At 47.0% G+C, this 15,459-nt stretch overlaps 1 protein-coding gene across 1 annotated transcript; it reads left to right on the top strand.

Moving 5' to 3' along the window:
• Positions 1–2,500: 2,500 nt before the first annotated feature.
• On the top strand, positions 2,501–8,990 carry LOC141926122 (lipase member M-like). Its single transcript, XM_074831379.1, has 9 exons — positions 2,501–2,584; positions 3,137–3,302; positions 4,695–4,893; positions 5,152–5,261; positions 5,678–5,814; positions 6,231–6,374; positions 7,550–7,621; positions 8,329–8,394; positions 8,757–8,990. Exons 1-9 carry the CDS (start codon positions 2,501–2,503, stop codon positions 8,988–8,990), a joined length of 1,212 nt encoding a protein of 403 aa, XP_074687480.1.
• Positions 8,991–15,459: the final 6,469 nt, after the last annotated feature.

The following is a 15,459-nucleotide window of genomic DNA, read 5'->3' as shown; positions in this document are numbered from 1 at the left end:
GGGTTGCCTGACCAGGCAGTGGCTCGTTACATGCCAGGAGGCAAGAAGAAGAGCCAAACAGAGCTGGGTGGGCTTCCCACAGGAGCTTGCTGGGGTGAGCTAGGCTGGCACCCTGCAGCATCCTTAGCACCTCGCACCAAAGCCAGCCCCATGCATCAAATCCAGCCCCTTGCACCAGCACCAGCCCCTTGCACCAGCACCAGCCCCTTGCACCAGCACCAGCCGCAGCTCAGGTGAAGAGTGGTCCAGAGACTGCATGTCCTCCAGTCCACAGAAGTCACAGGAGATGTCAGATGACACTGTGCCACATCAAATGAAAATAACCAACTTGTTACAGCTCTCAACTCTTCTGTAGTGCCACAGAAATATTCCCAAGCGAGCCCAGGTAGGAAGGGTGTCTCCTTTCAGACCAGACTCTAGCCCTCGGGTAAATTTCATGTTTGGAGGTGGAAGGATTAGAGGGAGTGGCAACCTGTGACGCTCCTGAATGTGTGGAACAGAAGGAATAATAGCCCGATGCCTGGTGGGTAAGAGTGGTGTGCTCGGGTGGCAGGGACCTCCTGCTTGGCAGACATAAGGAAGAAAGGCACCCACACCTCTTCTGCTGCAGCCCCTGGACCACAACGGGTAATCCTTCCTTCTTGGGTGCCTCTGCCTTTGCACAGGCTGCCAACCAGCGGCCATCCCTGGGGACAGCGGGAGAGAGCTGTAGGTAGTTGAAGAGCCCCGAGGATGGGACAGCGGGTCTTCCCTGGGAGTCCTGGGTCAGAAGAAAAGTCATTTCTGCTCATGGGAGGGGCGGTGGGAGCACTCGGGGGCCAGGACCATGCTGCTGATGGAAGAGGTTTCACCCTGCTGCACCTCTCGGAGGTCACCAGGAGCAATCAAGGTCTGCTGAGCTGAGGGACCCTTCACAAAAGCAGTATTTTTGCAGGTTTGTTTTTGGGAGGAAAAGGCCATCCTGGGCAAGGCTTTTCCCTTGAATATGCATGCTATTCTCCTGATGTTATGCCACAAAAATGCTTTCTGTCTCTCCTCGCTTTTCTGAAAGGCTCAGTCTTAAAAGTAATGAGACCAGAGTCTCCTGGGGCCAGGCAGCAGCAAAAGGGCACGTGGCTGCCGTTCTTGCTGTGCCTCCCATGTCTGCCCGTGTGTACCAGAGACCCGCGTACTCCTCAGGAGCATCCGGGGAACAATCTCTCCCCTGCCTTCCCCCAGGGAAAGAGAGCCCTGCTGCACAGCAGAGATGTCAGCAGCGATGGGTGATGCAACGAGGGGTCTCAGCCCTAAATCGCAGCCCGGGAGGTTCAGGGTGGAGGTGGGGAACCCTTTTCTCTCCAGAGTGGGGAAGCAGCCACGGGAGGGAGGCTGTCAACATTCGGGGTATGGGAGGGCCAGGGCTCTGCTGAACTAAGCCACAGCCACCCCGACCTCATGCTGGTGGTACCTCACTCTGAGCAGGAGCGTGCGTAAGGGGTGTCCTGAGGTCCCCTCCAGCAGAGCAGCGGTGCCTGAATGATTCTCCCCGTATCTGCTCCAAGGACAGCAGAGGGAGCAGGAGGCCTTCTACCCAGCTGCAAAACCACCTTCTTTGGCATGGGATGCCAGTTCCTCCAGCAGGAGAGGGGACGGTGAGGGTTAGCTGGGAAGTGACAGAAACCTGCTCGCAGTTCTCCTTTCTTTCCGCAGGAAGATATTCTGCAGGGAAACAATGAGATGGATGCAAGACACCTGGCACTGGTATCCCAGCCTTGGTCGCTGCTTCCCCATGCAGACCAGCACAGGCACATGCATTCAACGGGGATTTGGCAGGGCTCCTTGCTGTGGGCTCCACACAATTTAACTATTTAAGCATGTCACACAAGAGCTGAGGCAATATTTCTGTTGCAAATTTGTTGTCTCCAACAAATAAAATTATAGTAAGATGGTTTGTGGTAGGAACATACCAAAACAGATACTTCAAAACCCTTCCCAGGAAGAACTGGGTCTCCTGGGGCAGTATTTCACTCAGGTATGCAAAAACAACTCAGGTGTGTCCCGGGGTCTCCTTCAGCCATAAGCAGAGTCCAAATAGCATTATTTGATTTAATATTAGGAACAAAACCTCCACGGTCCTGCAACTTAAAATTGGGTGGTTTACTGCTGATTAGTTCAGCTATCAGTTTAACCAGATAATCTATCGTTCTAGCTATCCATGCCATCATTTTAAATCACCCCCTTGAAAACCAGATTTGCCTGGCATATATAGCTGTATACATACACGCACAGCTTTCTGAATACAAGGATCTGAAGAAGAACGTGTGATTAAAATGTGATGGAGTTTGGACTCTGGCATTGTTCAGGATAAGCAAAATGAGCCATTTTTAGAACCAATTAGAGTATTTAAAATTTAACAGAAGTGTAGTTCTTGCCAAGTGAAGTGTGTGCAATCCCTGGCTTCTGTGTCAGTACTGTTAGTGTCTCTCATGCTCATCGTGTTGACAATGTTTTGCAGAGCACCATGAAGTGGCTGTTCGTAAGCATTGCTTATTTAATGTGCATCAGTGAAAAGTCAGATGCAAGCCCCGAGGTGTCCATGGATGTTGTAAGTCCTGACTTCTCTCCCTTCTTTTCCTGCTGGGGCATGCAAGGTACCTATGCTGTCATAGTCTGGGAGGGACCCATGGTCTCTGTGTGTGTATCCTCATCAGGGCCTGGCACCAGGGTTTTATTAGAGCTTTTGTCCCCCTGTGCTTAAGTACATGGAGATTTATGGCAAGACATTTTTGGGGAAGTTTAGTCCAAGTCAACAGGTTTGGTCAATGCAGCTGTCTCAGGCTTGGAGCTTCGCTGTCATTGCTGCCCCGCTCTTCACAAACATTGACTGTAACATGAAAAACAACAATGAATCTTTCTTTGCCAGACCTGCTCAGGGGGTGAGGGAAACTCACACCTGCCAAAAATTTTAGCTGAAGTCATGACATCACTGCAGCGTTGGTGGAAGGGACATTAGGAGGTCCCTACTCCGCCTTCCACTGACAGCAGGAGTCACCACCACTGTTGGCTTTGCCAAGACAAGACAAGCCCTGACACCCTCCAGGACAGAGACCCTCACCTCCCTGGGGACCAGTCCCACCCTGTCCTTCCCTTCCCACAGGGTGAAATTGTCCACTACCATGGATACCCCTACGAGGAGCATGAAGTGGTGACAGATGATGGCTATTACCTCACCATGCAGAGGATTCCTCACGGCAGAGACAACCCGGGAAGCATGAGCACCTCCCATGAAGCAGAGGCACAGGGCTCCAGCCTGTTCTGTCCCCGTAAGTGCTATGAGAAGTTCTGCCTGGTATAGCGACCCTGAGAGCTTTGCTGGGCTGGAGTAGGCCATGGTCAGGTCTGCCTCATCATGGGCTGGGTCCGCAGGGATACAACTTTCCCTGTAGAATTAGCCTTGGGAATAGGAGAAATGCAGGTGCCCACCATGCTGATGGCCTTGTTCTGAGAATATCTGCTCCAAAGAGGAAGGAAAAGATAAGGAGAATGAATGGGACAGAGAAATCTTGCTCCGGGTTTTACCCCAGCTCTAAGCCAGCCAGTGGAGGAGCAAAAAGCCATTTGTCAGCAAAAAAACCCCGTGTCAAATCTAATGCCCATCTCGCCATTTCTGCTCCTTTCTGTTCTTCATCTGAACAGCTGTTTCAAAGTGGAGGGGGTGATGCCCCATTCTTGGCAGGGTGTCCCTGTCCTGGGAAGCAGGAGGACTGGTGTATGAACATGGCAAAGAAGTGTAAAAAGTCAGATCTCCATTCAGGACAATTTTTCCTCAGCTGTCCACGGTGGAAATGTGAGTCTTATTTTGAGGGTCTAAAAACCCACAGAAAAAAGAGAAGACAAAGGAAAAAACAAAAACAAAAAAAAACAAAAACAAACAAAAAAGTAAAGGAAAGTCACTTTTATTTCAACTTTTTCATGCTGTAACCTGTGGTCGCCCTACCATATGAATTCAGATATCCTTGTGATGACCCTGTTGTGGCTGTGAAGTTGGACCTGCTTTGAGCAGGGGACTGGAGCAGAGACCTCCAGAGGTCCTTCCCAGACTAAGCCTTTCCATAATCTCTCTTCCACTCTCTTCCTACAGCACTTCAGGCTTCCTGGTCCTTTGTAAAAAAGATCTCAGGTTTGTTCTGGGGAGCTGAGACTTGCCCATATGGCTTAAAATGGGCAGAAGTGGGTGAAGGAGATGCTCTTGACCCCTCAAGTACCTGCGTCTCTTGAAATGGGGCATCATGGTGTTGCTGTGCCATGGGAGGTGCTTAGACTCTGCTGGGTTTTCAGTGTCCCCTGGTCAGATCCAGAGTACCTGAGCCAGACAAAAGGCACTGTGAGGTGGGTGGTCTCCATGCAAAGAGCATAGTCAGTGTCCAGGCAGACATGGGGCTTGGTTTCTTTCTTCCTGGGAGCATGATTTACCAAACTCCATTCAGTGTGGAGTCCAACCTTATTTTTCAGCTCTGTTGTATCAATTTTCTCTGCCCTGGGATGACCAAAGACCCTACTTCAATAACACCTCTCCAAAGAGGCTGAGGACATAAATGACCATCTCCCTGCACTGGAGTCACTTCTCCAAGGGGTTGCTGCCAAAGCAATACCTGGATGTGAATGGTCAATTTTGCCAGTGGTCAGAGAAGATAATCCTCCTCTTCTTTCTTCAGCTCCAAAGCCTGCAGTCCTCCTGCAGCATGGCCTGGCATTGGAGGGAAGTAACTGGGTAACCAACTTGCCCAACAGCAGCCTGGGCTTCATCCTCGCTGACGCCGGCTACGACGTCTGGATTGGAAACAACCGGGGGAACAGCTGGTCACGAAAGCACAAGAAGTTTGAGTTTCACCACCAGGAATACTCAGCTTACAGGTATTTTCTGTAAAACTGAAGGGTGGGCAGGTACCTGATACCCTCAGCAGTGTTCACAGGTTGGAGGAGCAGCACCACTGACAGTCACACCGTCTGCCAATGGGCATAAACCAACACCACCAAGATGCCATTGGGGTGCCCATACCTGCCAGAGCCCTCACCTGATCCCCAAATAGTCATGACACTACTTGCTGTGTCCTGCCCATCGCTCTCAAGGTCAGCAACAGTAATTTTGTCATGTGCCTGTCTCCACTGCAGCTTTCATGAGATGGCCATGTATGACCTTCCAGCGATGATCAACTATATTCTGCAGAAAACTGGACAGGAGCAGTTATACTATGTGGCTTACTCTCAAGGCACTACCACAGGTACTTAGGAGAAAATCAGACCAGTGTCAGAGTTACATTAGCTGTGCATCCCCGGTTTGGGAGTGTTCTCCTGAGAGCCTGGACAGGGAGGGTAACGTCCAGGCATGTCCAAATAACGAAGGGAAAAGAGCAAGTGAAAATCCCCGTTTGCTTTAACAGAACAGTTTTGAGCAGTGACAGCCCAAAATGGTTGCAATGATGGCTTTTGTTGTATCCACTGCTGCCAGAGCCCCAAGAATGGCTTGTGGGAGATGCAGCTGGGCTGAGCAGCCAAGCTGGGAGCTGAAATGCATCAGCAGCAAAGGCTTCAGGTCAAGCCATCAACCAAGGGTCCTTCTGGTGGGCACACACACCTGGGAGTCAACAGCTCTTTCAGAAATAACAGGGCAGGGTGTGCTTCCTTCTCCCTCCCACAGGATTCATTGCATTTTCATCCATTCCTGAGCTGGATCGCAAGATCAAGATGTTTTTTGCCTTGGCTCCTGCTACCACAAACTCAAATATGAAGTCACCCATAGTAAGGGTGTTTGACCTTCCTGAGGGGATGATTAAGGTACGTCCTTGCCACATGCTCATCTGGAAAGGGGAAGGAGGGAACGGGAAGGTCTCATCACCTGAGACGTGCAGTGCTTGTACATCACTTCCGTTTCCCTGCCCTTTGCATTGAGCATGTACATTTGTGCCTACACTCTTGAGCCTGCAGGGCACTGAGCAGTGTAAAACATCCTCCTGTCCAGCCCTAATCAGAGAACAGATATTTCTAAACATTGTTTTTGGGTCCATCCTCTTAGGAGAAACCTCTTCTAGGAAGACCAGGGCCATGGCCATTTCTGAAAAGCCAAAATTACAAAGCACAGCAAAGCTGTGGCAAGGAAGACAGCAACTTTCAGGGGTGAGCAGCGAGGTAGGAGTGCCTGGAGGCAAAAGAGGAATGTGAACCACACTGATCAATGCCTTTGACTTTCATAGCTCATTTTTGGACGCACGGTGGTCTTTGATAAGAGCGAGATCTTGCAGCAAGTGATTTCCAGTCTGTGCAGCTACTCCATCTTTAAAAGCCTTTGCTCCTTGGTCCTTTACTTGCCTGGCGGGTTTACCAACAGCTTAAATATGGTACGTACACTCCAGCTTACCTGTTAAGCGATCCATTGTCTCAGCCCAAGTTGTCAACTAGCTGCCTTCACCTGGCCTTTTGTATCTTCAATTCATCAAAAAAATCTGGCCATTACATCGGCATTTTGCAATCTGACCATTGCTTTGGCTATTGCGACGCTCTTGCATTGATGCCAGAGGGAAGCCCAGAGTGCACACAAGGTGACGTGTCCATCAGGCACGTTGTCTCCCCAGTGGGGATGATGCCAAAGGGGAGAGAGCAGAAATTCATTTGGCGCTTCAGGGGCTCCCAGGGTTTCTCTTTCACTAAATGATTTGTAATTTCACATGTGTTTTAATAACAAAACGGCTCTTATGGAACAAACTCCCCTTCAACCCTCTACTAGGAGAAGTGGGGCCTCAGACTCTTCAGTTTACCATCCCTTAAAACATATTTATCCCCAAATCAGAGCCTTTCCCTGTCACAGAGTCACAGAAAAATTCAGGCTGGAGGCACCAGGGTGGAGGTCTCCAGCCTGACCCTGCTCCCACCAGAGCCAACACTACAGCTACAGTAGGTTGTTTAGGGACATATCCAGGCAAGATGGGTGGTCCCAGGCATGCCCTGCTCACATGAGGAATGGCTATTTCATTGAGGTCAGCTGAGATTTCAATGTCCAGATCCTGCCACAAACCTCTCATGAGTAAAATTGGAGACAGATCCACGTAGAGTACCAAGCAATAATAGTTTGATCATGGGTGGAGTCAGAGCTGGGCCACTGTTTCTCAAGGAAAATGCTGGTGTAATTTGTTAATATTCCAAGGAGGAAAGAGATTAGAAACAACACGTAGAGCTACTGTGATGAGTTGCACGTTGTCTTTGCAAGAGGGTCCTGAGCACAAGATACAAAGTTTTACTTTGTGGTTTGAAAACCATTTAGACTCCTAACATGACCCAGCACCCTATGCAAATTGCTCGGCTTGCTGAAGGGAGCTCTACAGCACCCTTCGAGCTGCTGTCTGTGGTTGTGTTCACACGGCATGTGGCTGAGTTCTGCCTTCACAGAGATAAGATGAAGCAGTCGGTACAAATGCAAGCTCCCAGTAGCCTGTGTGGCTACTGAACAGGATCAGTTTTATTTATAATGGGATTTCTCTCCATGCAGAGAATAAATGTCTCCAATGGTTTCTTGCAGAGCCGCATAGATGTCTACCTGTCCCACTACCCTGACTCAACATCCATCAAAAACATGTTACATTGGCGCCAGGTAATATTTCCCGCTGCAGAATAAGATCACGTGCAGCCAGGGCCCATGTTGTCCTCTCTCAGCTGTCAAGGACCTCTTAGTGCTTGGATATAATCCTTCGTTACTCTCCCTGCAGAGCTATATTAGAGATAAAGGGGGAAACTGGCATGAAACTGGTGCAGATGTAGTTCTTCTGGCCATGACTTTCAACAAAAAATGACCAAGAGTCTTTGGAGCTGGTAGGAGATGGAAGCAATAAACCAACACAGGAGATGCTGGAGTAAAGGCTAAACGCTGAGGGTCAGTAGACACAACTAATGATACAACAACTAATTATTGAAAACATGCACAGACTCATAACCTTCTGTTGCAGACATTGACCGTGACAGACAAAGGTCTGATTTGTGTCTTCTTTGAGGCTAGCTCTTGCTGTACACTAGGGGGGCTTCTGGGGCCTCAGCCTCCAGATGTTTGCATTCTGCAGCTCACCAGCTACCTGAGTGAGGAGGGATGAAAGGCGTGATCAACGCCAGGCAATCTTGCAGGCTGTGCTGAGATCTTCCTGGGAGCTGAGCTCTCCTCCCAAAAGACAATATCACACGTAACAAATAGCATCTTTGGGCCTTAGCAGCAGGAGGGAGCAGTGCAGTTCCCCAGCCATCTCTTTTATCTTTCTTATGGTCCCCTCTAATGCTTGGATAATAAACACAGCTCTCCTCCTTTTCAAGATCTATCAAACTGGGGAATTCAAATATTATGATTACGGCAGTGACAACATGCTTCATTACAACCAGGTAAGAGAAACCTATTCTCATTTGTCAGTTTTAAAAGAGAAAAAAGAAAGAAAAAAAGAAAATTACAATGAAATTATTGCAGTAGTTGAGACTGTATTTTATGTGATTTAGGGAATTTACCTTACATGGTCAAACAGGCTTGTACCTCTCTTACAAAAAAGAGCTCTGTGATGTTGACTTTCCGACCCTCCGGTGAAAAGCGCAGGAGCCCAAGGCATAGTCAGGATCTCTGGTGATAGTTTCTGTACCGTCTCTCGGGACAGGGGAGAGATTCCAAGCAGCAATCAGAAATACTCTGAATTTTTCACTTGCCTGTGACCTCCTAGGCTTTCCTTCCTCAAGTCACACTATTTGTCTTCCAGACCACACCTCCTTTCTATGAGCTGGAAAATATGAAAGCCCCGGTTGCTGCATGGTATGGTGGCAGGGACTGGCTTTCAGTCCCCGAAGACGTAAACATCACACTGTCTCGTATAACCAATGTTGTACACAAAAAGTACATTCCCGAATTCGTCCATTTTGATTTTCTTTGGAGCATGCAAGTGTATGAACAAGTGTATAAAGAAATTCTTGAACTGATGGAGAAGAACGCCTAGAGTCGGACCAGCGGCAGTAATTGTTGGTTTCTCGTTTGACTTCTGTGGCTTCTTTTATTTGGGAAAAAAAAAAAACAACCCAACATGAAGAAAAAGGCTCATTAAACTGCTATGCTTGGTTTGGATTAGTATTACTCTGGCAAGTGAGGAAAACAAGCCAGTCCAATGATTGGGAAAGCACATAGGATTTACGTTAAATAGGTTGAGGTCCTTGCAGAAGTTGGACATGGACCTTGGACTCTGAGTCTCCCGGGTGCCTCACTCACGTGGGTTTCCAGCAACAAGCTGAAATTTCAGTGGGATTTGGCTCCTGGTTGCCATTGCAGGCTCTGTCCTCCCTATGCTTGAGTTCCCACCTGCGAACACCTGGACAGCAGCCCAGCTCCCTCCTGGATGCTAGTGTTTAATAAGAATAGGTGTGCTTGGATGGGTTGGGCGATGAATCCTGCCAGTGTAGTTTTATCCACCTTCTGATGACTCTTTCATGCCAGGAATCCCAATATCCTGATGTTCATTGTTTTACTTTTCTGTCAGAAGGAGCTAGAAACTTTCTGCCTGGTGACAATGTAAAGAGGTAATTTTTTTTTTCCCCTGAGAACTTTCCATTTTGCTAATGTAGGGAACATCTTTCTCAAATTCATGTTGATTTGGATGACACCAGCCTTGCTTGTACACAAAACAGTTTTGAGTAAGTTCTACCAAGAAACACCACTTTGCATCATTTTAAGCAATATTCCTAAGGCACAAACCCAGCTGGAAAGGTCACTTTTCGTCAGCTCTCAGGAAATGCTTCTGTTTTCCTTATGCGGGGGAGAGAAGAAGAGTCTAATGGAAGCCAGTAATGAGTCTAACTCTGCTTTCAGATTCTGGATTACACTTCTTAATAATATATTGGTTAGGGGAGGAATTGTGAATTTGCTTGTTTGTGTAACTATGTTCTTAAAATATGCCTAGGAGCAAGCAGGGCAAAGGATAATGTCCTCTTTCCACAAAGATGTACAAATAATAAATAATAATAATAGTAAAGTAAGATAGGGTCTGCTGGGTTCTGTGTGGTTGTACTGCCTTAAACCTCTGGAGGAGCATGGGGGGTTTCAGCACAGACATCTTGCCATGTGCAGATGAGGGAGAGCTGCTTGTCCAGCACTCTCCCTGCTCAGGGAAAACTTCCAGTGGCTTGTAACACTGGCAGATGCCTGCCACCCATGATGCGACCAGCATCCCCCACCCTGTGCCCTGCAGGGAAGGGGTGGGACGCAGAGGGCAGGTTGGAGGGTGAGGAGGGATACCAAGAGGCAAACTGTGGGTCTTAGCAGCACACTTTCATCTGAACGTCTGGAGATGGTGGGATGCGGCTGTTGGTGCACGTCCTTGTAGGACAACTGCAGTGGGCTCTGAGTTATCATCAAAGGGGACTGGCTGTAAAGGTGTTTCACTTGCCACCCTTACAGCTGGAATTGATCACAGGAGACAGGAATGAGGTAATCTCAGGGTGTAAGAATTAGGTTATAGGTTAGATATGGTCTCTCTGGAGCAACAGTGATTAGCTGTATAGCTATATTTGTAATGACATCTTTTTCTGTGTCATTAGTTATTTATTGCAAGGGTCTGCCCTGGAGCAGAATTCTTATAGGACTGCACTGTGTTCACGCCATGGGTATCAATGAAAATGCAAGAAGATTTTTCTGTCTTTGCAAATAAACACCTAAAGCTTGGCGAGACATTTCCCAAACAGACTTCTGAAAAGCCTGCAAGAACTTATTTATGTTTAATTAAAAAGTACTAACTTTTTACTTACGAAAATTTGTAAGAATTTCAGGATTTTGTCTCTTCGCTTTGTTCAGGTTATAACGTTTCTGCCACTTCTGTAATTATCTGATGCGATATTTGCTTGGCACTATCTTCATTCATTGGCCATTTCCCATGACGGAGAATTTTGGTGAAGTTCTCTCTAAATCAGATTCTGGAAGTGCTCTGCTCCCTATGGCACTGCTACTTGCTTCCCATCTCCTCTTAAAGGATCAACAACGGTTGAAGCAGTGCATTTTGGAAGCAAACAGAACAGTAAATCATCAGGGTGTTTCTAGCATAAATATTGTGATGTTCTGTCACCTGGGATTGCCTTGATCAATAAACAGATTGAGTTACATGGCAAGTTGTGTTGATCTTGCTGGGACTGGAGTCTTTGCATGTCCCAAGTCTGTCAGGCAAGTCAAAAGTCATCAGGCAGGTCCATGGTGATGACACAGGTCCAAGGCCAGGCTGGGACATCAGCCCATGACCGAGTCCAGATCAACTCAATCTCTCACCCTTAGACTTCACAACATCGCACAAGGCCTTCACCCCCATGGTGAATGTATTTGTGGCACAGCACTGCTCCCTTTTTACTCTGTGCGTGAACAAACCAACCTCAGTCATACGCCTACACAAGTGGAGGATGTTGGTCATTCAGCCACTTACTTAATTTTCCTCCAGATGTGCTCATGCAAAGCCATTATTGATCTGTTTGCATATGACACAAAGCCAGAAGGGCTTAAAACCGTGTCACATCCCATTCAAAATACAGTAGCTGCACCATGTGTGCTGACCTAATTTTCTATCATCCTCACAGTCAATGCAAAAAAAAGGCAGCATGTGCATGAACTGTGGAGCATATGGTCAGCTCCATGAACTGTGGAGCATATGGTCAGCTCCAGGCTGTGACCACACTGGAGAGGTGGTGAGCACGTCTACTACAGTGTCCTTCCCGCTTGAGTGTTATGCACAAGCACATGCTTAAGGTGAAGTTGCGCTTTTGCAAGTAACCCTAGGATTGCTTTGGTGTCTGCTTTAAGCAACATACTGTCCTGCGCTGTTATTTGGAAACTGATTTGTACCTAGGTTAATCTAGGATAAGGTTTCATCCAGTTATTTCAGAGGGTGTACTGCCTTTTCATTGTTTTTTGATCCTTAACATCAAGCCTGACAACAGTTTCCAGCAGTCACTGGCATTGCTGAGCAGATTCAGAGTTTTATTCAGTTGAGGACATGTCACTTCCTTATTTCAGGAACTATGAGCAATTTCTGTGTTATTTCCTGTGTTATTTCCTGTGTTATTTCCAAGCTTTCTTTTGAGATGAATGCTTGGAAGAGAGACCCAGTAACTGGTCTTCGAGATTTGTATTTTCATATATTGGTACTTTAGGTGAATGAGAATGCTATGAGGCCATGGAAAGTTACGGTTAGCCAAAATCATGATCAGATATAACGACCTCCAGCACTCTTCACAAGCCTGGGTTGGTCTCTGTTCCTGACCCTGGACTATGTCGTGTGGGACATGTTACTGCTCCCTGAAGGTCTCTGGTAGCCCTAACCAGGGCATTGGCTAAGTTGAGCCCAATCGGCTTTTCTCCAATGCATTGGAATAAAGCCCAAGAGACCATGACACCAAATTTGAAAAATGTTAGTATTTCCTCATTGAGAAAGTTTGCTGAATTTGGCCCAGGTCTGTTCATGAACAAACCAAACTCTTTTAGACAATTTACAACGAAGAGAGATCAGAGAAAAAGTACAAGAAGTTCAGGGTTGTTCTGGGGTCTTCTGAACAAAGAAACAGGGAAAGAATTAGCAGAGACAAACCATTGTTGACCACATCTCAATACTATTTCACAAACAACATTTAGGAATGTTTATGCTTCACTACCGTGAATAAAATGATTGCATGAACAATTCTATCAAGGTGGTGTGAAGAGAATTCAGTGTTTCATCAAGCTTCACTATGCAACAATGTTAAAACCCCTAGTAAAAGTGTAATCAGAGATGCTGGAGATATCCCAGCCTAGCTGAGGGGCTTTAAGCTAGGAGACGTACAACCAGGTAAGCAATGCTTTCCTTATCAGGTTCTTTACTTGAGCAAGGTTCTCCAAGGTTACAGCAAGGGAATCATGCTTATCTGGCAGAAATGACACGAGAGTTGATGCTCTCTTATTGCTAAAACCAGAATGATACTCTCTTTCCCAGTTCAGGATGCCAAGACCAGATGACCACTAGTTAAGCATCTCCCTGCTTGTGACTGGCTTATCCTTGTGCTTGGCAAAAGGCAACAGATAGAAGGTAACAACCAGCAGCCTGGCCATACAGTTTGGCAGCTTGTACGTGTGTGAAAGCACCAGGAGAAACACCAGAGCAGGAGTTAGAGAAATAGCATGCATTGATAGCCAAGGACATGATTAACACCAATCAAACTGGTAAACACTGAGGAATGTGTTGCTCGCACCATGATGCGACACAGAGAAGGTGACTCATCAGCAGAAGACCTGCACCTGTTAACAGAAGGACAGCAGTGGGGACACAGCACATCTCATGGGCTGTTTCTCTTCCTGTTATCCCAGTGGCAGCATGGGATAGTCTTATGATACCTCAAACAAGAAAATGAAAGACACCCAGCAGCAATGTTGCCTAATATTTATGACACATGAAGTTAACAAGATGCAGAAGAAAACATCACGCCATAGAAACTTTTGACTCCTAAAGGACCTTAGAGGTCAAGAAAGAGTTGACCTTTGAGCCTCAGGCAGAACCCAGAAGGCATATGGAGGACTCAGTAGCTGGCAACCCTTGCCTTCCATATCACACTCTGCTGACCACTGAGTCAGGCCAGACCACTTGGATACACACATTTTGTCCCTTCTGAGAATGTGTGTACGCGAGCACTGATTGCCACAGTCTGCTTGGTTAGAAAGGTGAATAAAATAGCTTTCTGTTTCTAAACAGTCTTGGAGTTTTCTCACATTAGTTCCCACAACAATACTGTAAAAACATCCCATGATTGTGGTTATACAGCTTCATTTTAAGATGCCCATGACAGCTATCTAATATTTGGTTGTGCACCCTACCATGTATTATGGGGTCGTGACACCGTAGGTTAATGCTAGTGACTATTTACAATTCTGTTAAGTGTCCAATCACAGCAGTATCGTGGTGGTATTGCTCTTTCCACCTAAACTTGCACCTATGTGTCAAAACGCCCAACTCTGGTCTCCTAACTTCAAATAACTCAAAGGTCTTCGTTTCTTCCTTTGACTAAGCTACATGAGTTTCTCAGTAAAAAGCTAGCTGCTCTTTGCTGGCAACTTCTCTCCTTCCTACCACAGTTATGATTTATAGGTACTGGTGCTAAATCGCACACTAGCCTCAGCACTGATACGCTGCTCCCGTAGCTCGTCCCATGGCCTGTTTCCAACCTCTGTTAGTACCTAGTACTAGTACTTAGTACCTCTGCTAGGTAACTAGTACTCAGTGGAGGTAGAAGACAGCAGACCTGATAGTGGATGAAGTAGCCAACCATACAATAAAAGGTGAGGTCTGTCTTGATGCTGTTGAAGGAAACCTGATGGTAGAATAGAAAAACACAAGTTGGGTAGGGGTTTCTCCAACCATTGGGTACTTTTTAACTCCTCTTGGGATGCACACTGGAACTGTCCTCTACACAATGTAAAATCCATCTTACTTAGTGGGATTTTTGCAATCACGGGAGTGAGAAGACATTTTCAAAAGCCCAAAGGAGACACAGGGACAGAAGTAAGGTAATGAAACAGTGAAGGCTCTGGCCACACCTGCTGTCAGGAAGATAGCGCCCACACACAGAGTCCCTTTGTGTTGGTGGTTGCTGCGCTGACAGAAAATTACAGTCTGGTGGATGGAGTAACACAGGCATGTTTTGGTCTGTTTCAAAACTCTTATGCTGCTCATAGACTATGGCTGGTATGAATATTAGAAGTCAACTTAATCCATGACCAGGAAATGTATACTCAAGCAGAGCACCTGGTAGCCAACAGAAGGCTCGGTCTTTTAGGTGGCTACCAAGCAGCTACAGAAAGGTTGTAAAGTCACGGGCTGGATGTGGAGAATGACCACCTTTACTCTGTGCAATACCTGTCGCTGCAGCCAAGCAGGGGCGTTGCTCAAGGTCTCTCCGCTCTGCCGTCTATAGGTAAGACGCTAAGCTTGGTGCTTTTCCAGAAAACGTTTAAGAGCTTTTGCAAACTGCCAGTTGCAAATACAATACCACTTGGATGTAAGGCCTGTGTGGAGGTTGCCTGGGCCAATGTCACTTTTGAAGAGTGGATAATGACTGAGTGTCTCTCATCCAGGCAGTCAGTGAAGCCTGACCTGTCCTTGGTGTGTCTATGGAGAGGTTGGCATGCTCCTGAGGCCTCGTGAAGCTGCTGGATCCCAAGTCCTTTCATTGCCCCAAGAACTCTTCTAAGAGGTATTCCCAAGGGCCCTCAGGAGCTAGGAAATGACCCTTTACAAAGAAAATCTTTTGACTTTTTTTTACCGTGGCTATCATGAGCTCAAGGTGCAACTTCACAGCTGAAATTACTCGCCACGTCACTCCGGCTGCTTTTAGAAACATAATCCTTTACAAGCACAAAAGTCATGACCAACACGGCCAAGCAGAGGAAGTTAAAGATATGACCAGCGTGCA

The sequence above is a fragment of the Strix aluco genome, chromosome 7 (genome assembly GCF_031877795.1).
Source record: "Strix aluco isolate bStrAlu1 chromosome 7, bStrAlu1.hap1, whole genome shotgun sequence".
NCBI lineage: Eukaryota > Metazoa > Chordata > Aves > Strigiformes > Strigidae > Strix > Strix aluco.
Note: the sequence above shows the minus strand (reverse complement) of the source record. Positions and strands in the feature narration are given on the sequence as shown.